The 26,563-nt window shown below is 40.2% G+C and overlaps 1 protein-coding gene across 3 annotated transcripts in view; it reads left to right on the plus strand.

Moving 5' to 3' along the window:
* The window catches only part of ZEB1 (zinc finger E-box binding homeobox 1), a 122,491-nt gene extending 112,135 nt beyond the window's left edge, over window positions 1-10,356 (plus strand). For all 3 annotated transcript variants that reach the window (XM_062617391.1, XM_062617390.1, XM_062617392.1), the window contains 4 exons: window positions 878-983; window positions 2,435-4,245; window positions 5,793-5,973; window positions 7,871-10,356. In XM_062617391.1, the coding sequence (XP_062473375.1) occupies window positions 878-983; window positions 2,435-4,245; window positions 5,793-5,973; window positions 7,871-8,427 (2,655 nt within the window). In that variant the 3' untranslated portion in view covers window positions 8,428-10,356. The remainder of the gene's footprint in view (window positions 1-877; window positions 984-2,434; window positions 4,246-5,792; window positions 5,974-7,870) is intronic.
* Window positions 10,357-26,563: the final 16,207 nt, after the last annotated feature.

Here is a 26,563-nt window from a genome sequence, read left to right on the forward strand (position 1 = left end):
CCATTTCACGTTGGTAATTAAGCTGCTCCAACTTCTAAAATGTATAGATTTATGCAGTTTGTGATAAAATTATATATCTTGCATACACATCACATATATACTACATACTTTTACATGTCTGTCTTAGCGTTTGTGGGTTTTAAAGTAGTATAACAATAAAGATAAATCAAAAATAATCTGGAGCTTAACAATAAACTCTCTCACAAGTCAAAATATAACAAAATAAGCACAAAGTTTCAATGCAAATAGTGAAGAGGTTTGATGCTGTGTACTTGGGAAATCCTTCCATATTGTTATTTTAGTTTTTGCATTTATCTTGAGAATTCATTGTGACTGGGAGTGCCTTTGTTGTCACTAAGCTGTCTTCTCTTGAGCAATCGTGTGGCATCATTACATAGAGGAATCCAAGGCCAACTGTAAGTGCTGGAAGCACGTAAATGGAAAAATCACGTCAACTGATTAACTTTAAACAGGCTTTTATACGCTCTAATGTTTCTCTGTCCTGTGTGACGTATTCTGTGGGTGGTGGGCTTGGGGTTTTTCTTGGGTTTTTTGCTTTCACAAAACTAGCATGACTCATATAACATGTCAGTGCAAGCTTCATCCAAAGTTGGGAGAAGGAGCAAATATATTTTTGGGTTTTGTTTGTTTTTTATTTTATTTTTACTATACCAGGCTTTTTCAGAAGACACACGTGGCTCAATTTTAGCCTGAATTCTAATTTGTTTCTTTCTCATGCATAATGCATATCACCTTCAGTCTCTTAAAATTATGCTGAATTCAGTTTCGTATTGCATTTTCTCTGTTACAATGTGAAAATACAAAGTGTTTTTCCAACATGCTGTCCTATGCAATAATTATGAATTCTTTCTTACAGAGACATGTGACACAGTCCAGTGGTAATCGAAAATTCAAGTGCACTGAATGTGGAAAAGCTTTTAAATACAAACATCACCTAAAGGAACACCTACGAATCCATAGTGGTAAATAAACTAAGCATTGAATTGTGTACTAATGTTGCTATTTCTACTTTTTGTAATGTTGATGTGCTATCAGTCTCGTAAGTGTAAGTTTAAAATACCAGTATTTTCTTTTTTTTATGTTTTCCCTCTGGGACTTTAAGCACTGACTGCAGCCTTCAGCTGTGTGGAGGAAATACGTAGAATAACTCGAGCATTTGCAGTTGCAACTTAAGCTCTAACAGTTAAGGAAAGCTTCGCTTATGGCAGAAGAAGCAGGGGCGTCCTTCTGGTGCCTTTTCACTTGTCTATTTTTTCTCAGTGTTTGCAGTTCATTCAGCATATTATGAGCCTAGAAAGAGCTGTGCTTCCCACTGTGACTGTGATTGTCATCATTTGAGACTAGTCATATGAAAATAGGCTCAGGACACAGATCTAGGATTGTGGTGTACTGTCACAACAGTTTCAGTTTCTAAGAAAAGGTCCAGTTTATAAGAAATTTAATACATAATAGTATATTTTAATACATAATATAACAATAAGTTAAATGTGGTCGCTCAAAAGAGATTCACAATTTCTATTTCTAACGCAGATGTACCCATTGACAGGAAATCTGAAAACAAGTTTTTAGGCCATCTTTTCCTTTCTTACCAATTGCTTAGCCATGACAATAGCAGTGAAGTGCACTTCACTTACAAGTCCTCCCTCAGCAAACATCATCTTCATTTCATTTCCAGAGGGTAGTGGCACTGTGCGTGTGAGTGGGAAAGCCTCAGTCAATGTGCTTTTCAACCTGAAAACAAACCAGCTGTTTTGGCTCTGCCATTTTCCTCTGTAGCACGGATCCCCTGAAAAGCCAGCTCTTACTAGGGGTTTAATGATTGCATAGTTGTGTGCCTCTTCCTGGCGATTTAACCTGACATTCATCTCTGAAGGCAAATACACTTCTGACTTCTACCTGTATCTGGTTTCCCTTTACTTAAACTTTGCCTGGATTTCAGCTGATGAGTATTGTATGAAGATTCAGATACAGTGTATTTGAGCTTGCACAATAAAATGTGTATAGCTCTTTGTACAATTATGATTTGTATTTATGGCCCTTTTTTCTTTAGTTAATAATATTCTTTTTTTTCCATTATGAAATTTATGTACCTTCTGAAGTTAGTAGTTGTACTATTTGAACAGAGTTAAATGAAATCTTCAAGTATTGTATAGACTGATTTTTATGACATGTGGACAGTTACTGGGAAATACTGGAACATACCATGATCATGTGGGCTCCATCCTATATCTACTAGTGGATCATAAACTCACTAAAGGACTCTAAGCTATACACGACACAGTTGCCTTTAGTGATCAGTTAACTGTATGAGATAATTTTTCAGTAGGACTCTTTGAGAGGTCATGTTGATGAAGTTATGCTGTAACCTAGTAAAGTGTTGCATATGCCTTGTTTCTTTTTTTTTTATCTTTAGGAGAGAAGCCATATGAGTGCCCAAACTGCAAGAAACGTTTTTCCCATTCTGGTTCATACAGTTCACACATAAGCAGTAAGAAGTGTATTGGTTTGATGCCCGTGAATGGTCGAGCCCGGTCAGGGCTCAAGACGTCTCAGTGCTCCTCCCCTTCCCTTTCTGCATCACCAGGTAGCCCAGCAAGACCACAGATACGACAAAAGATAGAAAATAAACCCTTGCAAGAGCAACTTCCTGTTAACCAAATTAAAACTGAACCTGTGGATTATGAATTCAAGCCCATAGTGGTTGCTTCAGGAATTAATTGTTCAACCCCTTTGCAGAATGGGGTCTTTAGTGGTGGTAGCCCATTGCAGGCAACCAGTTCTCCTCAGGGTGTGGTGCAAGCTGTTGTTCTACCAACAGTAGGTCTGGTGTCTCCCATAAGCATCAACTTAAGTGACATTCAAAATGTACTTAAAGTGGCAGTGGATGGTAATGTAATAAGGCAAGTACTGGAAAACAATCATGCTAATCTTGCATCCAAAGAACAAGAAACAATCAACAATGCATCTATACAACAAGCTGGCCATTCACTCATTTCAGCTATCAGTCTTCCTTTGGTTGACCAAGATGGGACAACCAAAATTATCATCAACTACAGCTTGGAGCAGCCAAGTCAACTTCAGGTTGTTCCACAAAATCTAAAAAAAGAAAACTCTGTTCCTACAAATAGTTGCAAAAATGAAAAATTACCAGAAGATCTTACAGTAAAGTCTGAGAAAGATAAGAACTTTGAAGGAGAGACCAATGATAGCACTTGTCTTCTTTGTGATGACTGTCCAGGAGACCTTAATGCACTTCAAGAATTAAAGCACTATGAAACAAAAAATCCTCCTCAGCTTCCTCAGCCCAGTAGAACAGAAGCTGAGAAGCCTGACTCCCCTGTCCCATCAGAAACTGGGGAGAACAACTTATCTCCTAGTCAGCCACCTTTAAAGAACCTTTTATCGCTCCTAAAAGCATATTATGCATTAAATGCACAACCGAGCGCAGAAGAGCTTTCAAAAATAGCAGATTCAGTAAACCTGCCACTGGATGTGGTAAAAAAGTGGTTTGAAAAAATGCAAGCTGGACAGATTTCTGTGCAGTCTTCTGGACCATCTTCTCCTGAGCAAGTTAAATTAAGCAGTCCCACAGATAATGATGATCAAGCGGCAGCTACAGATGCAAGCAAACCCCAGAGCAGCACAAATAACTCTGAAAGTTCTGTCAGTACAACAAAATCTCAGACTGTACCAGGGGGATCAACTCTGAATGGTTCACCCAGTAGCACGCCATCCCCATCGCCACTAAACCTTTCTTCATCAAGAAATTCACAGGGTTATACGTACACAACAGAGGGTGTACAAGAAGAGCCACAAATTGAACCTCTTGACCTTTCACTACCAAAGCAACATGGAGAACTGTTGGAAAGATCTACCATAACTAGTGTTTACCAGAACAGTGTTTATTCTGTCCAAGAAGAACCTTTGAACTTAACTTGTGCAAAAAAAGAACCACAAAAGGACAACAGTATTACAGACTCTGATCCTATTGTAAATGTAATCCCACCAAGTGCCAATCCCATAAATATTGCTATACCTGCAGTCACTGCCCAGTTACCTACAATTGTTGCCATTGCTGACCAGAACAGTGTTCCATGCTTGAGAGCTCTTGCTGCCAATAAGCAAACCATTTTGATTCCACAGGTGGCTTATACATACTCTACCACAGTTAGTCCTGCAGTTCAAGAAACACCACCAAAACCAACCCAAGCCAATGGAAATCAGGTACTTTGGTTTCTGTATCACTTGATACTGTGTATGATGTATTTGTTCTGTACCTGTGCTGAACTAATTGAAAACTGTCAAGATAAATAAAAATGTAACTATAAGCTATTAGGCTTATTTGGCTTGATTGTTAATGGGTAAGAGATGTTACTGTTAAGTCCTCTGTAAAGCTAGTAAGCTCAGGCAGCTTGAGTCCAGACTTACAGAAACTACGTAGTTCTATGCACGATCAAGTCGGTTCTTCACCATATTCAGTCATTCAGAAGTGTCTTCTAGGACATTAGTGCTCAGTATTCTAAAGGCAGTCTAATCCTCCTGATCAAAAATCAAAGTAAGGCCATGACTTCTGTTTCTTGCTGGCTCTGTGTCATCCCTTTCCCCACATTCAGAAAATAAACTCTGGAACTTTGGCTACACCCTTCACACTGCTCTGCTTTCTTGGCTTGCAGAGTAGCTGAACGTATCCTTACACCATAATGGCACCTTAAACAAAATTCAGATGTATTCTCTTTGGAAGTCAGGCAGGTATTTATCTTCTCATCTGCTATTCCTGTATCCTGCCATGTTTCTCCCGGGGTACATCTAGATACGACCTGATCTGAGTCAGTCCTCCTGAGAAACACCTGTACATGTTGAGTAGGGACAGAGCAGAACAGGAAAGTGGCTCATGTAAAGGCTGAGAGTTTCCAACTAAAACTTAGAAATGCTTTTTAGCATTTCATGCAGGCTTCTGTACTGCCAGAGGCTGAGGAGCCTTGAAGAGTTACGAGGTTGCTTATGTGTTAAGTTTTATAAGACAGATGATATTTGAGCTAACTAACATGTACATTTTTATATTCAGATTTGATAATATATGATAAAATTAATTGTGTGTAGTGATATTACTGATACCGGTAGAAAATACTGTGCTTCTTACAGATGAGCTTCAGCACTTTAAATGCTTAGCAATAAACAACAGGAGATTTTTAAAACTTTTTATTAATGGAACATTTGAAGTCCCCCAGATGTTGCTTTATTATTTGTGATAGTTTTATGAGGAAGAAGATAGTAAAATATGCAAACTTGAATGGTAAGTTAAATAACTTCTTGTGAAAACTATAGTCTTAACTTTCATAAAATCCTAGAGGTAGCAAAATGTGGGTGACAAAAATAAGTTGAAAAATGCAATTAGATACTGAATTTACTCTTCCAACTTGCTGGTGTACTTTATAGGTCTGTAGTCTTCTTTTCCTTCCTAACATCACATTTATTTTATGGGCCCTAAAAATGATATGTCAGTGTAACTTAGGCATGGCCAGCAGTCAGATTTGGATGTGATGAAAGTCAGTCCCAGTGAGAATTCTGATTCTGTATGGTGGCAGGGACTGCAAAGCAGAGCAATGCAGCAGCAGATTTTTTTGACTATGCAAGTCTAAACAATTTTGTTTGGCTGTTTATGGAACTGAATGCGAATAACAGTGTGGCTTCAGCTTATACTTTATAATATTGTGTGCTGCATCCATGCTTTTTTTTTATTGAACTAAACCTTTTTCATAATTTTTCTTAAGGATGAAAGGCAAGACACTAGCTCAGAAGGAGTATCGAATGTAGAAGATCAAAATGATTCTGATTCAACACCCCCAAAGAAAAAGATGAGAAAGACAGAAAATGGGATGTATGCCTGTGATTTGTGTGACAAAATATTCCAGAAGAGCAGCTCATTATTGAGACATAAGTATGAACACACAGGTATGTACTAGGAAAAGCAGTTTCAGATCATTATTTCATGCAGTGTATAACTGATAATCTCAATTGGAATCCAGTTCTCAGAAAGTGTAGGCAAGTTTAATAGTCCTTCTTACAATCTGTGCTCAGCTGTCTTTAGGAACCTATGTTTTGTATATTTGTTCAACAGCTGCAATTCTATGTTTCTTTAAATTTTTGAGACTTAAACCCTTGAATAGAAAAACCAGAATTTCTTCCATCTGGCTCATGAACAGTCATCTGCAAGCAACAGCCTGTAGTCAAGGTTGTATTACTTCTAATTTACCTTGCCTGGTTATGAATTAAGAGAAATTAAAAATTAAAATAATAAATTAAGAAAAAAGGGTTGTGTATGAGTGTGATACCTTACATGAGAGGCAGAGAGATCTCTCTAGCACAATGGGTTTTCAAATTAAGCTGCATTTGTAATGATCTGAAGCTAACAGCCATTTATCAGATATGGACTCTAGCATTTTTGGATTTTACTTTTATTTTTAACTTTTCATAGTTGTTCCTTTTGACTCCAGTTCTGCTATCTTTAGTCATTTTTAAAAATAACTTGATTTCTTGTTTCTTCTGTGATGGCTTAATTATTTTTGTTTAATTGTTTAGGTGCCTATATTATATATATTTCATCTTACATATGGAATTTAAAAGATAAAAAATCCCCTTCTGTATTCACCACTTGATCAAGTTTCTCAACTTGTATTCAATAACGCTATTTTCATGCCTTTTCTGTCCTGAGACTCTGAACTCCTCCTTTACGTAACACAACTCTTCGTTCAACTTTTAAATTAAGTGCAGTATTCACAATCATAGAATCATTTAGGTTGCAAAAGACCCTTAAGATCATCAAGTGCAACCATTAACTTTACACTGTCAAGTCCACCACTAAACCATGACCCTAAGTACAACTACACATATTCTAAATACACAGCTCCAGGGATGGTGACTCAACAGCTTCCCTGGGCAGCCCGTCTTAGTGTTTGACAACACTTTCAGGGAAAAAAAAACTTCAAATATCCGATCTAAACCTCCCCTGGGACAACTCGAGCCCATTTTCTCTATTATATCACTTGTTACTTGGGAAGAGAGAGCAACATCCACCTCACTGCCTGTTTGGCATGAGCTGACATGGAGGTGTTGATAATCGCTATAGTGTGACCAAAAAACTGCTGATTGTCTCTGTCTCTCATGGGCCAAGACGGTGCAAAGTTGTTTTGCATAGCAACTTTGAGTATTGAAATCAAAATAACATTGCTAGGTTCCTGCTGTGCTCATAAGAGACTCTAAAAACGAGGCAACAAAGTAGAAAGCTGCAAAAGAGAGGAGAAAGAGAACTAAGTGAAACAAAGCAGATTTGCCGTATTAATGTATGTGTAGTCAGCAAGTTTTGTACCTAAGGCATTTATTTGCCTGTGCCAACCTAGATTTTAGAATGATTTTTCCTTTACCTAGAAGGTGGAAGAAGGAATTGGTACACAAAAAACAGCATACAAGCTTAGTTTGCTTAAAATCTCCATTGATACAGAAGAATCAGAATGGTTTTGAATCAAAACAATGTTTACTGAAAGAAAAATATCTCCTTTTCTGATTTACTTATATTGTATTTTTTTTGTGCTAAAAGTTACATCTGAGAATCTGTCCTTCAGGTTTCCTAAAAAACTTACAAATTACCCTTGTAATTGTGATAATGTACCCTTGCATCCTTTGATCCTCAGGTGAAAAATTCAGGGTGAGAGTGCATGGAATAGACTGTCTTGTTAAATAAAATTAATTGTTGGTAATACCTTCACCAACAGCATTTTATGATGAAAACAACAACGTAATTCTTTACAACTGCTGCTACAAGATGTCCAACTGTTTGTGCTTTATTTTGTAGGTAAAAGACCTCATGAGTGTGGAATTTGCAAAAAAGCATTTAAACACAAACACCATTTGATCGAACACATGCGACTGCATTCTGGGGAAAAACCCTACCAATGTGACAAATGTGGAAAGCGGTTTTCGCACTCGGGGTCTTACTCTCAACACATGAATCATCGATACTCCTATTGCAAAAGAGAGGCAGAAGAGCGTGACAGCACGGAACAGGAGGAGACAGGCCAGGAGGTCCTCAATAATGAGCATGCTGGTTCCAGGGCATCTCCATCACAGATCGACTCAGATGAGAGAGAGAGTCTAACCAGGGAAGAAGAGGAAGACAGTGAAAAAGAGGAAGAGGAGGAGGAAGAAAAAGAGATAGAAGGACTTCAGGAAGAAAAAGAATGTAGGAAACTACAAGAAGTAGAGGACGAAGAAGAAGAAGAAGTAGAAGAAGATGAAGAAGGGAAAACTGAAGGTAACAAGAATGATGAAGCTGTAAATCAAGCAAGCAATGCAGAACCAGAAGTTATACAGAATAATGGGCAGGTGTCAGAAGAAAAAGATAAAGCTTAAATGATAGTTTTTTCTATAAGGAAAAAAATTGGTAATGAAGTTTGTTCTATATTATACATGCTTTTCATGGAAACGCAGTAGCCTGCATACTGTGATTTCTGTTCACTACTGTGTAAAAAAATATATATATAAAAAAAAAAAAGGAAAAAAAAAAAAAAGAAATCCAGGTGTGCCTGAACCTCAAACTTAGTAATTTTTCACACAGTTTTCAAAGTTAGGAACAAGTTTATAACATGAAGCAGATTAGAAAAATACAGTGACTCTGGAAGCAAAGATTTAACAGGTTTTAGGAAACCTGATTTATTAGACAAGCATCTGGCATTGTTTGTTTTATCAGTATTAATTTTCATTCTTAAGTTGATTAATTTTTAAGCTGTACAATTGGGAGAGATTTATATGATTTTTTTTTTTTAATGGTAAAACATTTCCTAAATCCACTTCAGTATTTTCTTATGTTTCAAAATGTGAGAACTTCTGCACTACAAAATTCCCTTTTGCAGAAATCTGTAATGCAGTTGCAAACAGTGCTTGGCTACCTTAATAAATTCAACCTAGAAGGTAGCGGTTTATGACATTAGATGTTGTAGTAGAGCATATTCTCATTTAAAGTGTATTGTTAGCCTTAAGAAAGCAGATGATAGAAGAACTGAAGTTTCTTACTCACGTGGTTAAAAATGTAGTTGAAAGGATTGTTGTTGAGTTCTGATTGCAGGGACTAACAGTGTTAATACTGGTAAGGACAGCAAAGTCGTCAAAATCAGTGTTTGTAATTGTGTTTTGAGTATGTAGTAACAATATGAAGGATATGATATGAAGCTTTGTATCTCCTTTGGCCTTATGCAAGACCTGTGTGCTGTAAGTGCCATTTATCAGTATTATAAAGGCTCTAAGCAGCCTTTATCCAACGTGTGGCCTACAATAACTAGCATTTGTTGATTTGTATCAAACTTCTAAACTAATCATGGGGAAAAAAACACTCAGCCATCAGAGAAGTAAGAACACTGGTATATTTCTTTATTTAATTATTTGGTGGTATTTTGGGTTAATACCTGACTTGCAGAATTTCTCTAAAATAATTACAAGGGAAATTTTCTAATCTGCTTTATTGCTTTATTGGTTTACTTTAATTTCAGACACATACATGACATGTTATCTGGCTCATAAGTATTTTCAAATGTTAGTTATTATGGACCCCATTTATTAACAATGTTAGCTGATTTTTACCTATCAGTATTATTTTATTTCTTTTAGTTTATAGATCTGTGCAACATTTTGTACTGTATGTCTTCAAACCTGGCAGTATTAATACCCTTCTTACTGACATATGTACCTTTTTAGTTTTAGAAAACTTTTATATTTATGTGTCTTATTTTTATATTTCTTTATTTATTACACAGTGTAGTGTATAATACTGTAGTTTGTATTAATACAATAATATATTTTAGTATGAAAATTTGGAAAGTTGATAAGATTTAAAGTAGAGATGCAATCGGTTCTCTTGCATTGAGATTTGATTTAACAGTGTTATGTTAACATTTATACTTGCCTTGGACTGTAGAACAGAAGAATTAAAATGGGAATGTATTAATTTTACAATTGCAATCAATTCATTTTACCTTTACCCAGTTTTTAATATAAAGCTCTTAAATTTTGAAATTCACTGTGTGACTAATAGCATGATGCTCTGCAGTTTTATTAAGAGATTAGTCTAACCATAAACCTCTCATTTCCTTAGTAAGCCAAATTAGAATGATCTTATAAACAGTGTTGGGAGCAATGTTTAACATTTTTGTGCCAATTTGTTCCTGTATTCATGTATGTATGTTACAAATCTGAAACTTCATTTTTAAGTTCCTTGTTACATCATGGTCATTTTCTAGTTTTTTACCAGACTCCCCATCTCACAATAAAATGTGTCAACAAGTCTGACTTACTGTCATTATTCTGGTCATTTAGAAAATGGTTTTAAGTTATTTCTACGAGATGTTATTCAGACACGGTTCCCGCTTCAGTGTCAATACTTGGTTTCAATGGTTCATAAGGAGCACATAAGTGAAAGGAAGGTTTGACTGTGTGCAGGCACAGGAATTGCTGCGTTAGTTTATTGATTTACCAGCCTTAGTAGAACAACTGAGTTTTCAGAATGAACTGTGTGGGTTTGTGATTTTTTTTTCCCCTCTCTTTATCTACATAACAGAGTTTAATGCTCTCTTTAATATGACTGCTTTTAAAGGAAGTAAGCTTATAGTTGTTTCCTTGATTTAGCAATAAGCTAGTGAAAAGATTGATGTATATATTGCTCTTGAACTTTCCAAAGGTACGGCACTAACATTACATATATATTATACATAAGATTTCAGCAATGTAAGTACAAAGGCTTGAAATTTGTATTATATATGCGTGTTTATAATGTTTTGCAGTTTAAGCGGAGTTTAGAGACTGTTCTGTAAGAAACATTCTGTTTTATAATGATTTCCTAGAAGGGGATTTCAGTTGTTAATTTCATTTGTTTTTCACAAGCACCATATAATTTATTTTATATTCACGTATCTAAGTTTTGAATACTTCTCAATCTTATTATCTCAACATTAATACATACAAAAGATTTATTCCATATATTAATTGTTTTGCTTTGTCTGTATTTGCCGTACAGTATACCAAATATTGCATTTTTAGGTGGAGTAAGCTTCTAACTCAGTAGTATCATTGAGGTAAACATGAGAAGGCTGGTTTGAAAAAAATAGTCATTTATACTGCCTCAATAATGTTGCATTGTAATTATTATTGTAACAGAATCAAACAGGTAGGTCAGGATTTCTTGCAGGTAAAAATGGCTTTGCTCTGTTCTAGGTAATGAAACACAACCTTTTTTAAACTATTTTAAGGTTTTTCATGTTCCAGGAACATGTTACTTGTCTATAGTAATAAGCCCAGGGAGACATTTGTTGAAATGGGAAAATTTTGCTGTCTTTTGTAATAGAACAAAGAAAGAATTTTAATAAATCCATGGTTAAGCTTGTGAAAGGCCAGTAACTTCCATTTCCAGAACTTTAAAAGAAGCAAGAGAAAACTGTGCTTGTATAGAGAGCAAAGTCCAAGCAATTTTGATTCAGGGAATGTTATAGTTTTGTGGAGAAAATTTATATTCATTACTTAGACTGTGAAACCATCATTAACATTTTTATCTTCATAGTGGATTGGTGTATTGAATTTTGCATCTGTTAAGCTTGAAGATGCCTCTGATTGTGACCTAATAACATCATTTATTATCCCTTTGAAAACCACAAGAAACTGTGATGCATCTTCATGTAGTGGAGTAAACTCATCTGGAACATAAAGCAGCTTAGAAGGCACAGGCTTTATTCGCAGCCCCACCAGTGAGATCCCTGCAGCATAGACAGGTGTGCAGCATAGAGAAGGCCAGGCAGCTGTGAAGGAGTACATCCACCAAGGTCCCAGAATTACTCCAGCTGCAGCACATGGACCTTCTCTTTACATTAACGGCAAAGCCGTTTCAAGCCGTTTCCCACATGAAAAAAATAATGAAAGCAAAAGCATAAAGCCTTTGCATTCTGCTCTTTGAAGAGAAATAGAGGTTGGAAAAGAGCAGTAAAAATGGAACATAGTTTTAATAAAACTTCACTGTCCTGTGCCCTCTTCTCCGGTCAGAAGATGAAAAGTACATCAGTTGCCTGTCTGCCCAGGCTGTTGTCTGTGCCTGCTGCTTTGTCATGCTCACTGTGCATGACTCAGCCAAGCAAACAGGGGACAGTCACCTGTCCAGACTGACAAAATGAAAAGTGTCTTTTGAATGCAGCATGGGACAGAGCACTGACCTGAGCCTGATGTTCTGGGTTCGGTTTTGCTACCAACCTGTTTTATGACTGCAGAATGTAATCAATTTGTATGTTTAAAAATCAGTTCCAGTTGCAAAATTGTGACAGTGGGATGTTCTCTCAAGCAATTTGAGAACAGGAACAGTATTACAGAAAAACTATAGGAAGAATGTTACAGAAGTATGTATTAAGTGTCATGCTTATACGGATGGGGAATACACTTCTGAGACTGTGAGCAAACAGGAACAGAAAGAAACATAAGAAACTAAAAGATGTGTTGAAGAGAAGTTAACTCCTTTCTCCTCTTTTAGTAGTGTTCATGTACCATCCCACTGGTGATTCTGGTGGCACTGTCAAATTCTCCATGGCCTCATTGCTGTCTACTTGCTGGTTTTCTGGAGCAGCCTGTCCATATGTGTGATTGGTAACAGCAATGCTGTAGGTATGAGCTTGAAAGTCAGGGGGGTTTACATTGTATAGAATTACAAATAATCAGATAAATTAACAGATACTAAAAAAAAAAAAAAAAAAGAAATGAGCAAGTTTTGTTAGTTTGGCTAATCTCAGAGTGCCAGTGTGTTCCAATAGCTGTCTTATATTTTTGTAGAAGAATGTACCATGGCGTAGCCCAAAATGCACGAGTGACCCTAAAAGGCACTATTCTTCAGACAGATTTGAGTAAAAATTGCTTAAACTGGCAAGAAGGGCTGTGTTTGCACTCTTGAATAAAATTATTCTAATGCAATTATTGCCAGTAAACCCTCAGCCAGTGTCTGCACAAGCAGCACTTCACTGATATTTGTGCTGGCAAAGTGTGCTTGGGACAATGGTGGCCACAAGACTGGGTGGCAATTTGAAAGCAAGACAGAAAATACGACACTACTAAAAGCACCATTTTGCCACAGCAACAGGCAACACTGGGGCTTTTATCATCAAAGTGATGAAGGATCAGGAGTTCACACTCTAAACAAACACAGAAGTCTATAGTAGAGAAATGAAAATACTTTCTACTGTACAGAAGACCATCTGAGGATGGGAAAAGGCCATTTTGCTCTTGGAGGCCATACTGAAGATAGGTAATGGCTTTTGAGCAAAGGAGGAGGAGAGAGGAAAAAGTTTGCTCTGTGCTGTCCTCAGTGCTTCTGAAAAGTGTGTTGGTTTTAATTTCTTTACTACCAGTGTGTAAGTCTGCGCTCAATTCTTCACTTCGATAGAGGTTTTGCTGTATATTTTGCAATTCACATTCTGGTACTTAAATACAAAAGTATTTTTTTTCTCCTTCCTTGGCAGGATAGCTTGTTTAATTGCTACTAGAATAATCTCTGAATTTCATAAGAGAAATTCAATATTAGAATATATTTTGAGGGTGGTTTTTTTGTCATTTATTGTTCATGTTTTTCTTAGGCAGTTGTTCCAATTATATTTGCACAGTATGATTTTCACCAAAAAATTTACGCAAAAATGTTATGATAGTCAAATAAACTTTAAAAATGATCAAATATTTACAACTTTTGTTTTGTCCCTCTGTTTTTTCATGACCTCTGGTCACTAATCTGTCACATAGCCTTCTGCATTGTGTGTGTTATGGCTATCATGCACATTGTATGTATGTTGTCTCTAGAGGAAACTCTATTATACATTTTATATTTCATTGCTTCAGAAAACAAAAACTGCTCCTTTAAACTGTAGTTAGAAAATAATGTGACAGGTGGGATTAAACATGAAATGGGCTGATGTCAAGAGCACGTTTTGGCAAAGCTTGTCCTAATAGCTTGCTGAATGTGAAAGTAGTGTAGTATTAATCTACAACTAGGGAAAGTTCTCCAAGGCCTTACCTCTACACGACTAGATACCCAAAAAGATCTTTAAAAAATATGAGGACGGTGGGAAGTAATCTTTAAAATAAATATCTTGAGAATGCCGTTTTGGTCTTTCCTATGATTTTTCCAGGGAGTCTCAAGTTCTCTGATGCTGTTTTAGATTTTAACATTTCTATATTGGGAACCGTTGTTGGGTTTTGATCATATCTGTGTAAACTAAAGTTTGTATAATAATCACAAGATTTGCATTGTGTGTTAATTCAGGAATTAAGGGGATAAATTAATTACCCCCCCAAAAAAAAAAAATTAAAAAAAAAAAAATTAAACACTCCTACGCTATCTTTGTGTCATTCCTCATGAGTTTCTGTTCCTTACCTGCATGGAGAGCCTGCTCACTTTTAGCACACTCTGTGCCCAAAGGCAGACACAAGTCTGCCAGTGCTTTGCCTGACCGGATCCTGTTCCCGTCACTCTTCAGGAGCTCTCTCTGTAGCCAAGATCTTGCATGACTGTTGATGAAGATAATGAGAGCCCTTGAATTCTGTGAAGCTTTCTACAAATTTAATGTCAGGTAAGCTGTTACAAAGATACAGAGTAAGCATTTTGCTCTTTCAGTGTGCAAGAATAAAATCTGTTGGACCAAATTGTTCAAGACATAAATTCATTGGAAAATCATGCAAAATTCTAAATAACAAGGGCTTCCAACAGCTCTGAAAGGCCATGTCACTATATACAAAAAAGGTATTTGGAATTCTGCCCTCTCCTCAATAAAATCAACCCAATAATACAAAAGCATTTCTGTGGACAGTAGTCCCCAATTTCTTTTGCTCACATTGAGCGCAATGCTGTCGCTGGTCTCCAAACCAGGAGCTGAACAGTTACCTGACTTGCAGATTCTTCATTTTGAGGCCTTGGGAGCAGTAAGTATTGGAGTTAGGAGGAGGAATGTTTAACCTTCCTGTCAACTGGGGCCAGTTGTCCTGCCAGCAGCACCTTCCCATAAGCTGCTGCTGCTACCAGCCAAGGGAGTGTTTGAAGTGGTCATGGTTACATCCTGACCAGGTCAAATGATCTCAGCTGTGGTTGCAGAGATAACAGGGGCTTCAATCAGGACAAGCTGACTAAGTTGACCTCAAGTCAGCTTTTTCCCCCCATTTAAACAACTCCAAAGAGTGTCTCTGGTAGGAGTGAGTAGCCATGGCTTGGAGGAGCTGCCAGCCTGTATCACCTGAGGCTGGATAAGAGCCATCCCTCAGTCTGTAAACTAGAAATTCTGGAGAGTAGTGACTCATGTTCCCAAAACACGGCATTGTCTTTGGAACTTTTTTTCTTTTTGTTAATCTTTTTAATCAGGCTGTCTCTTATTGGCATTCTGGTCTCCAAGACAAACTTGTTACGTCAGGTGCTCTTAAAAGATCCTGAAGCTTAGTGAGAGGCACTGAGCTTCACCAGGAACAAGGAATTCCAGCATTTGCACTTGCAATGAGTGTTATAACAATTTCCATATCTTTTCCAACCCAGTTTTCCTATCTTAGGAAAAAAAAAAAAGGCAGATAGAAAGGAATAACTGATGAGTGCACAGGGTTATTCAGGCAGAGTTGGGAACAGAACGGAGGTCTCTAACATGAGCAAGCCATCTGCCTTTTACTTTAGCATGCAGCTGGTTCTGAAGGAATATGGCAAATGGAGCATTTATGTGAGTTTCAGTGGCACGGTGGAGCTCTCCCAGTGGAGCAGCTACACCACTTGACAAGCTTACCCTCTTACACTGCAGTTTAGAAGCCAGTTCTGCTTAAGCAGCAAGGGCTCAGACTTTGTATACAGTAACAGCATCTCATTCAGGCCAGTGGATGCGAAAAGAAAAAATGGTCTGATGGGACATTTGGCTAGGTGTTTGGTTGCCACTAGCAATTTACTTCCAGAACTGTTTCCTGAAACCAGTAGTATTTGTGCCTCATTGCTCCCTCATGGGCTGATGCTGGGTTCACTGCTATAAGCAAAGTGGTAAGTGTGCTATGCATCTGGGGGGAGTTGAGGTTCTGCCAGTGGGCTCCTACCAAGGGGAAAGAATAAAAGCTTTGCTGATTTCCTGCTGGCCCAACACATCATCTTGTTCCTTGCAGGTTCTTTTGCGAAGACCACCTGTCAGGGACAAGTTGTCTGAGTCCTGTTGGCTCCCCAGTGGAGGCTCCAGCTCTAATCCCCATGGGAGAGGAGCAGAGGGGAAAAACGCGCCTCAGTGCAGCAAATTCTTCCACTTATGAATAATCCTTCTTACAGAAATTGATCAGCTCATCATTACTTACGTAAGTAAAGCTATTGTAGGATCTGTGTTTACTCCTTTGCAGTTAAAAAGATACTGGGTTCTTTCAATGTTAAGCAAAAAAAAAAAAATCTTAACTCCTGCTTTACTGTACCTTATTATGTAATCTGTTTTCTAACTGTGGCCTCACCATCTCTGTATAAAAAGGGTAGTACTGCATTGCTTACTCTTTGATAATGGGAATGTATTTGGTTCAGTAAAATCTGGGTTCAGATTTATACACAGTTCAGCTCACTGTATTTAAAACTAATTGAAAATAGCTGAAGATCTGATGGCAAAAAATGCAAATACTTCACAGCCAGAACCATGTATGGGTCAAAGAGCTCTTATATTCCTGACTTTTCTGAACTGCGCGTTCAAGTCCATCTTCTGCTCCTCCTGCTACCTTGTTTCTACAGTTTTGCCCAGTACACATAATCCACCCAAACCTGTGCGCATCCCTTGTGACTGTGGTAGGTAAATAAGATTCTCCTCATGGCAGAGCCATGCTCTAGTGACTGTCCTTCCTCCTGGAAAAGCGAGCACTTCAAAACACCAAAACAGATGGCAGGCTAGCTTCATTGTCACTTCAGAACCGGCTTATGCAGCCAGACCATTGCACCATAGTCTAGTCATATACTTCCTTCTAAGCAGAAACTTTAATTTCTGTAGGATTTCTCATGGTTAATACCTTCATATTTCACAAATTAGCTCTTCCTGTAGTTTTACTAAACTAGCTGTCTTCCGTAGCTTCTGAAGTGCATTTTGCCCACCTTTGTTCTTAGGTGTTTAGGCATGTGGTGTTACCTGATGTGGAGTTTGCTGAGCACACACTGGCACCAAGCTCTCTTTGTGAAAAGCAGAGCCTTTCCTCCCCCGAAAGGTGCATGTTACCATCAGTGTCCTGCAGCACATGACGATGCTCTGCTGAATGACCAGCGGTGGCAAGGGGTGAAAGAACACTGCTGCTGTATAATGTCAGGAGTACTTTAAATTTGAGATAATGATGTATTTGTCAGTCAAAAAATGACAGCAATAAATTAAGTCTCCTTGCAGAATACCATTTCTTTGCTCTTAATATCCTGTAACCACCTACCCACCTACCTTGGTTTTGGCCTTGGTCTCCTAAACAATGGCTTTTGTGAGCCCATACTGCATGTTCTGTCATCTTACAGCACATTTTGACCTGACAACTATTCCTGGCCAGCTTTAAGAGAAAAGGGGATGTGTTGAAGATGTCAAGTCCTTGCATGACTTGGCTGCCAAACTAGTGTCCTTGCTAGGCAAAGGCAGGTTCTATTCAATGCCTTACTTTCACAAGTGCAGCTCTGAACCACTCCCAGCATATGCCACTGCTTGTCTAGTCAAGAAAAGCAGGGGAGGTGACAGAGGGTTCCATTTGTTCAGGTGCATTCCTGCTAATGCTGTTATTTGAGAGGACAAAAGAGACAATTATAAAACAGACAAGAGTAAGTATAAATTCCTAATTAGTAGTTGACTATTGCAGCGCCTTTAAAAAGGAGACTTGAATTATGGTACCAGTTACAGTGTCTGGCTGTTATTCATGTGGGACACTGCCAAGACGATTGACACCATCATCTCCACCACAGACATGTGTGACAAATAAATCATGTTATTCACTCTCCAGCTTAACAAATACAAAATTGTCATGCAAAGTAAGACTAACTCAATAATAGAGTCTTTGTCTTCCAGGAGGGCCAAAACAGAGCATGCTGCCCTTGAACCTCCTTCTTTCGATGGAAAAACTGAGTGCAAGTTTCATACATCCCTCATGAGTGTTATAACATGGACATAATCATGGATTATCCTGTTATTCCCTCACCACTGTGCAGCTCAGTCCAAATGGTTTAAGCAGGTTTAAGCCTGTTTCACCATGCTCCTCAGGCAATACAGGTGAAGGAAGACCCAGTCTGTGGGCTCTGATGGGTGAGTCAATATATGGATGCTGGTGGACTTCTGGGAATGTCAGAAGCAGATGTTTAAACCTCCTGAGAACTGTATTTCCAAACACTGGGCCTGAAACTCGACAACCACTGCAATCAGTGTTAGCAAGTGCTGCTGCTGCTAGAAGGGAGTTTCTTGCCCTGTCTCATCCTCTGCCCTTTCCAAGGCTAGTACAGTCCCATAAGGACTAATCCAGTGAACAAGTAACAAGCCATGTTTCCTAGGTTATTTTTCAACTGAATCCATTCACTGAGTAACCAAGGCTTTTGCCAGAGCAGGAGAAAGGAAGGTTGGGGTGGGGATTCCTCCTTTTACAGTGGTGTAAAGCAGGCATCAAGCATGCTCTGAGTTACAGCCTGATCTGCTGAGGGTATCGCTGCCTCCCAAGGACACAGTTCCTGGCTGGAGCTTCTGAGGGATGCACTTTGATATACAGCTCTGAGAGAACGAATTAATTCAAATGAAGCAGTTTGGTCCTGGTAGTGCATCTAGATGAAACCTTAAAGCTCTTTTATATTTACTAATAAGATTCATCAGCTTCTATTTACCTCTGATTTTGCCCTTCTGAAATGTTCTCCATCTTAATTTGAAGCAAGTTTGCCAAAGGTCATCAACCTGTACAGTTTATTTGTCCAAGGCGAATGCCTCAATATCAGTGGTGGGAAACAATTTAGGAAAGATCCATTCATTACAGTCTGTAGCAGTAACAGCTCATGATTAAACCCAGCTACTGGATTTGCTCTGCTCTTAGTATTGCACTGACATTTGTTACCCTGTAATGCAGTGTAAGCAGTGTCATGTAAACAAACTTCTTTGTTCCTGTATATGTGGCTGCATAGACCTCCAGCTATTGCAAAAAGCTGCATTTATTTTATGATGAAAGCAGTTTTGGGTTTTGAGCTAAGAACCACCTCCTGTGCTGGCTGACTTAAAATCATGTTTCTCCATTCTCCCACTCCTATGTCTGTGCTCTGCATGCTGCTGCTTTTGGTAAAAATAATAAGTAGAGGCTAGATTACAGCTACTCTATTCTTCTGGGTTTGCTTTATCCGTCACAGGGTCTCTGTGTATGCTGGTAGGTACCAGAGTGAAGAGTGAAGCCAAGAACGATGATGTTTAAGATTGTACTAATGGCAAAACCCAGAAGTAAATCACAAAAGCAAGCAAGACCCCAGCACAAGTGGGCTGCTGGCAGCATGGCACGTTCTCTGCAAAAAAAACTGGACCGTTTTAGTCCAGACTGCTGAGTTATTGTCAGAGCTAGAGAATGTCCTTTGCCCTATTGCGACAACACCTCTTTTTCACTTTCAAGCTGTTACAAGAGCAGAGGGCACAATTAGCTCTATTACTTATTTAGCATATTCAAAATGAGAACGGTTTGGGTTTTTCCCTGCACATAAATGAGCTGCTGATATCAGGATGTCAACACACTGAGACTACAGGCTAGTATAAGAAAGAACTTGAGAGCCCACCTCTGGAATAAAGTCCAGGTATCTCTGTTGGGAAGCTAGCACTCAGGTGCTTCTGTCCTCACATGCTCCAAAACATGGATTTCTCCCTGAGAATCTTTTTTCTGGACAGGGCTTGCTGTGTCCCTTCAAACCCCACTCTTGTCCACGTCCTAAAGGTAAAATTATTCATGTCAGGAGGAACCCAATATCCTGTTTACTCCACCCATGATAACCTCAGTGACTGAAAACTGTAACCCAGTGGACACAGGCTATTTCTGAGCAGGGCAGAGGCACTCCCCTTCCTTTTATTGAAGATATTTTCCTCTTTAGACTGTATTTCAGGACCTAGGTGAAAGGAGAAGGTGGAGAAAGGAGATAAGATTCATACAAACAAGCACAGGTGCCAGAGGGAGCCTAACACTTTTCCCATGGGAAGAGCAGTCCCTTGGCAGAGAAGATGCGTTGTGTCCCAAGGACCAGTCCGTGCATATTCAGCCACCATCATGGAGCAGGAGATGACAAGAACCAGCCTGGGCACAGCACAATGTCCTTGATGAATGCTTTCATTACAAGCTGCTATATAAGAGATGGGTACCTCCTCCACCCAAGCTTTAGAAGAAAACACTGACTGTGCCTTTGTTTCACAAGAGCAGAAATCAGTATACAGAGACAGGCAGAGCCAGCAGGTCAGGCTCCTCAGGAGATTTTGGGGTCTCCCAAAAACTAGGCATCCTTCACCTTGTGGCCTTGGGCAGGGAAGGTACACCAACCCGCTGGCACTGAGGTAGCCCTGATTGCAAGAGCAGCAGGGACCTCTGGGTGCCTGATGAAGGGGCTGATAGTTATTACAGGCACTTACTTCAGATCTAGGTTTTGCTGTCTACATCATGTCAGAAAACACATAAACTGTCTGTCAATGGTGACAACAAAAAGGAAATACACCAGTGTCCATTGCCTCACTGGTTTTTACCCAGTGTCTATCGGTGACTCTCCAGTGAAGAGGATGGCAGAGTTTACACACCCTCATAAGATTTTTATATCTATATGACTGATGATCAGCAGACCTTCCAAAAAATTCCTAAAGCTCAGCCTCATTCTCCCTGCCCCCAGGCAGGCAATATGTTGCCCTACTGAAAACCAGAAGAGAACCCAAACATTTTTGGTGGGTGTCTGAGTGGTTCTTTCTGCTTTGTGTTGCCCCCTTGTCAAAGCCAGGTAGCAGAACTGCCTGGGAGGGACAGCCAGGGGCCTGCATCCTGACCCAGTGCAAGAATATTTGGAGTGGGAGGCAGATGTCCTGGATCACAGACAGCACATTCAGGGGTGGAAACAACAGCAGGAGAAAAAAATCTTGTCTCTGCTCCAGTTTCCCTATCTTTAGAGGAAAGATATGTATAAATCATTATCTACAGGCATGCTGTGGGATCTAATTTCAGTAATGCCTAGCTGGTGAAGCGTAGGAGCTCTAGGAGAGCAAAGCTGTAGCCATGCAGATGGGGTTGGAGCATTGCCTGTAGTATGGAGGTCACTTGGCGTTCAGTCGCCAGATGCCCTGTGCAATATGGGCTGTCCTGTACTTACTGCTCAGATCGCAAGCCTCATTTGAAGGGATGACAAACCATGGCTTTCTTGCACTTTGCTGCAACATATTAAATCGCACGTGTGTGGTGCAATTCTCCCATGCCACAGCACACCCAAGGCACTGGGCTTGAAGACACTGCACAAAAGAAAATGTATGTCTCTGGGTCTGCTCAACATTTACTGTCTGACAGCCCTGCTTAACTCCCCTCCAGCAGGATCTGCTTCAAGCTGCTTATCAAAAGCTCTGTTTCCCATGTGGGGACTTGCCTCTCAGTTTTTCAACTGAGTTTTTTTCAAAAGAAAAAAAAAGAAGTAAGGGACAGAAGACAAGCAACTTGCCCTCTGAGGAGCTGGGTGGGGAAGGTGTTGATGGAGCATCCTCAGTGTCTTGTATGAAGAGGTAAATCAATGCTTTTCTTTCCAAGGTGGGAGTTGCCTTGGCTTCTTTCTACTGGACACGGTGGGCAGCAGGTTTGTCGAGGTCGAGTCTCTCCTGTCTCTTGAGACAGTACTAAGGTAGAGGCCATGTAGACAGAAAAGGAGCATGGCAAACCCTGCTAAAATTGTTCAAGAAATAGGGCAGGCCAACCAGTAGGAGAGATGGGCCACTGCAGGCTCCATGATGAGGCCCATGGGGGCTTGGAAACAGGGTATCCACTTGCTTTGATTTCCCTCAAGATGCCTGCCCATGCTGCTCCCCCATGGACCTGCTCATGCCGGAAACTGGGGCTGTCCAGATGCCAAGTAGATGTTCTGCCTTTTATTCACCAAAATACGTGGCTTTGATTTATGTATATTACTGCAATTAGCTCAATATTTATTTGTAAAAGAAAGAAGCTTTCTTCAGTTTCAAATGTTACAAGGCAAAACATTATGAAGAATGACTTCAGTATGCACTTCACATGCTTATTACTGTGGCCAGGCAAGAAGGATTCACATGCAAGCAGGCTGCAGCTCTGAAAGGCTTCTGTTCTTCACAACCTTCTCTGAGACTCAATGAGCTAAGGAGAAACACTATAGCCAGATAAAACAGGAGGCAGTCATACTTCAGCATTACTTAAGCCTGTTATGCAGTACCTCACAGTAAAACCATCAGTCATAAAGCTGCAGATTTATCTTCGTTTCACAGAATAAAATCTTCCCTCTAATCAATCTGGTATTTCTCTTTTTTCGCCTGGTGTTTCCCAGAGAGCCACTGCTGGACAACTTGTTCTAGAGACAGGAAGCTGCATCTGAATGTGATGGAAGATGTTCACGGCTGTCTTGGCAAAGGGATGTCAGGCTTCATACAGCTGTTTCCTCAACTGACTCAGGAAGAAAGATTCTCACTCCTTATAGACTTTTACTTCTTGGTGCTTGTAGTTGCAATTCCAAGCCGTGAAGACTTTTGCCACAGGCTCTCTGGAAGAGCTGCTGTTAAAACCTCTGCATGTTGGCAGGTAGATCACAGGGTTATCTCAGTGGCCTGCAGTAATGCTCCTGGGGGCAGACATCATCCCTTGCCTCCAGTGCTGGATGTCGTTCCATTCATCCAGTGGTGTTTCCCTTACCCTGTTTTCAAGAGGGAGCCAAAATATGGCATTAATGAGGATATCTTAGTATGACAACTACAGAGACCCAAATGAGAATAAACTGTCCAGAATCTTGCACCAGAAATGGAGACAAAGGGTAGCTGAAATTCTGGAAGTTGCCCACTTTGCCTTAGAGATCATTGCCAGCAGCCTACATCTGTACAACATATGAGCAAGTGAGAAAGTATCTTTGAGAAGGGTGTAATGTTGGTCCTGTGTCAATAATGGATCTAGTCCAAGGTACTGAAGCATCTGCTCTATATTTCAGTATTTCATTTCCTACTCTTGTAAGGATATTCAAGTAAGTGAGCATCTACACCTAAAAGACTGCATTTGAAAGAGCAGCTAAAATGTGGTCACCACCAGCCAAAATACTCGCTATGCTAGACTGTAGTTTGGACTCTCCTCCAGGTAACGTGTCAGTCTCAGAATCAAATGATCACCACATGTAGGTCTATAAAGCTCCTAAATCAGCTGTGTAGAGAGGCACTCTGCAATGGCTATTGCTGGATGGTTAAGTGCCAGTGCAGGTGAATTAAATTATTATTGGTTCCAAGTATGACTCCCATGTGCTGTTAATTCATTACCTGCAGCTGAATTGCCAGCAAAGTGGTGCAAAGCTCTCTCATCTCAAGGAGTATCAGCAAAAGAGAAGTGGTCTGTCAGTGGAGCCCTAGTGACAGGTGCATAGACTATCTTAGATGTGGCATAAATGCATGTGAGAAGTGGGGTTTGGAATGCAGCAGTTTAATCCGGCTCCTATATACTACCCCCAAATGGAAGCAGAAAATACAGACTTTACTGTATGCTACATGGAAAGAAATGAATCTCAGCCATGTTTCTTCCTTCCTTTTCTACAGCCTCTCACTGACTGATGAGGGGAGTGTTCTTCCCTTACTTTTACAGTATGATTTGCTGTGTCCTGGGGGTGCAAGATGCTCTTTTGTGTTGGGGTGTTCCCCCTAGCAGCAGTGATGCTGGTGATGCTCTCTCCTTCCCTAAAGAGTTAACAAATTCCATCCTCCTATTGTTGAAGAGTTTCCGTGTGACCTGCATTGGGGCAGGATCCTCTGCACTTTGCAAAGGGTTTGCTTCCTGGTAACAGAGCAATTCATTAGCTCTTGTAGCTGTTGTTCTTAAACTGAAAGCTCTGTGCTCTAAAGCCCAGCAGGAAGGGATAATTAACACTAAATTGTGTATTCTGGGCAAAATCCATCCACTTCTGCCAAGACTACACAAGGCCTTAAATACAGTGGATAAAATATGTGTGGGGTGGATGCTTTTTGCATAAATTTGGAAGGAAGTGTGCATGATTGCACTCTTGGTCACTGTGGCCCAGAAACGGGATCTGGGGTTGATGCAGGTCTGTGCCAGCTCCGCACCCTGGGTAAGCAAAGGGTTTGGTAGTAATGCCTCCAGCAAGGGAAGGGGAGACAGTACCTGCAGTAATGTGTTGAGGAAATAGCCCCTATCCCAGCCATTCCCTTTATCCTGCTGCCTTCCTTGGCATTCACATGTGCACCCTGCTGCCAGCCCAGCTGGGCACTGCACCGCACGTGGTCCTTGGACAAGTCGTGCTTGTGGATAGAACACTTCAGTTTGGGAGCCTCTGTTGGAGGACAGACAGGAACTCCATCTCCTGCTTAGTAGTGTCACTGCAGCATGGTGTGATTTTCATCCATGCACCAGGTGCCCCTATTATATGCAATTTAATAAATTCACTGCTGTTCTGATGCTTCTTCCTCTGCTTGGGCAGCAGGCACAATTCAGCTGCTTGAGTGCAGGCTAGTTGCTATTTTCCCCTAGGAAGTGCCACCTGAGTCCAAATGCCTGTCCAGAAACATGTAGGTCTTCTGTAGGTACTATGTCATACCTGCCAGCCCTGGCAGATGCACTACATGAGATGCCCATGTTGGAAATGACTCAAGCCCTGTGTGTCCAGGTTGTGTCTCCTAGAGCAAGTCACTAGGCAGACTGACACTGCACATTAAGAACCATCATGTCCCAGAGGTTGTCTCAGCTTAATAGCAGCAATGCAGGACTAAAGTGGACAATCTTCCGGACAACTGGATATGTCCAAAAGCAGTTGGTTGTGATGAGTACCAGCCACAAAACCAGATCCTGAGGGGAATCATGAGGGACTTTGATCTGATGAAAGTCTGGTTCTTCTACAGAATACTAAAGGTCTGAAGATGTGCTAACAAGTGGTCTGAATTTGCACTGCAAAAGCAGTCCTGCTGTACGAAGCCCACCAAATGTAAGCAAAGAGCAGAAGACATTACACTTCACAGCACCAGTTTATAATGGGCAGAAAGAAGTCAAGTTTCTGCTTGACAGCTGAGTGTTGTTAGGTTTCCTTCACCTTCCCATTTCCACACAGAAGACTCCTACTCCATAAACCTTTTGTCTTGGGGTGCGTTTTCTAAACCTTTTGTCTTTCATATGAGCTCCTTTTGACCTTGTCCAACTGCCATTTTCCTTAAAGCATGGTGCTCCAGCTGAGACTGCACTAGTGCCAAGTAGAGCACAATAATTTCTTCTGTGTCTTACATAAAACACTCTTGCAGGTGTGGCCTGGGGTGACGTTTTGCCCTTTCTTGTGTTGTAGGCAGACAATACCGAGGACTCCCACAGTTTCTGGATCTCTAAAGGCTGTGCGTCCCTCTCTGCACACTGCCGCCTGGCAGGTCACTGTTCATAAAGGCCTCAGGTTGGGCTTGTTTGTTGGGGACTTTTGCATTCGACATTTCCCTCTTAAGTGCTTTTTACTGTCATTCATTTGATTTCTGTCCATTCCTTTGGGCTTTTCAGGATCAATTTGAATTCAAACCTTGTCTTCCTATGGGAAACAGTATAGATGACTCATGGACAAGATGGTCATTTATCTTACTTTGAGTACTAAAAGAGTGGCCAAACTGCATTGGCTGTACAGGCCTGTGCTTGAGAGGCAAGGGGAATTAGTTTACCCAAAAGACCATAAAGCTTCAGATAAATTACTATTGGTTTCCTTCCTTGTTAGATGTCATAACGATTTGGATGTTTAGCAGACAATTCTCAGATAAAAAAAAATAGTACAGGTTGTTTGCTGCCTCCTGGTCCCTGGCTACAACCAGTTACTCCAGGCTGCTTTTTCTTCCACCCCTGCTAAGGACTAGATGTGATGTGGCCAGGAAGTTCAGTTTGGTACTGGGTTTGCCATTCAGGTTACTGGGCACTGTGGTAGGTGGTGAGCAGAAGCAGAAGGCACAGTGGGATCTGGCAGGATTGAGCACTCACCTTTTATTGCTTCTATGATTCTACTAATGTACTCTGCTCCTCATTATGTGCATAGAAAATGGTCAAGGGTAAGATCACCCTTCGGCATGCAATCTCACACAGGTTAGCACATCCTCCTCATGCAGAAGATTATGCACTAGCATTGACTGTTTGGTTTATGCCATAGACTTGAGGCTGAGATTGCCATGCAAGGCCTAGGCAGGGCATCACCTCCCTGTTTTGATACTCCAGCATGCCACTAACCTGCAAATAACTTTTTGCCATACAGCTGTCAAAGGTATCATGGTTAAATCAGAGTTGTGTTGTGATGTTTCATGTTTTCTTAGCTGATTCA

Source organism: Pezoporus occidentalis, unplaced genomic scaffold, assembly GCF_034315485.1.
Source record: "Pezoporus occidentalis ecotype Australia unplaced genomic scaffold, CSIRO_AGI_Poc_V1 ctg195, whole genome shotgun sequence".
In the NCBI taxonomy this organism is placed as follows: domain Eukaryota; kingdom Metazoa; phylum Chordata; class Aves; order Psittaciformes; family Psittacidae; genus Pezoporus; species Pezoporus occidentalis.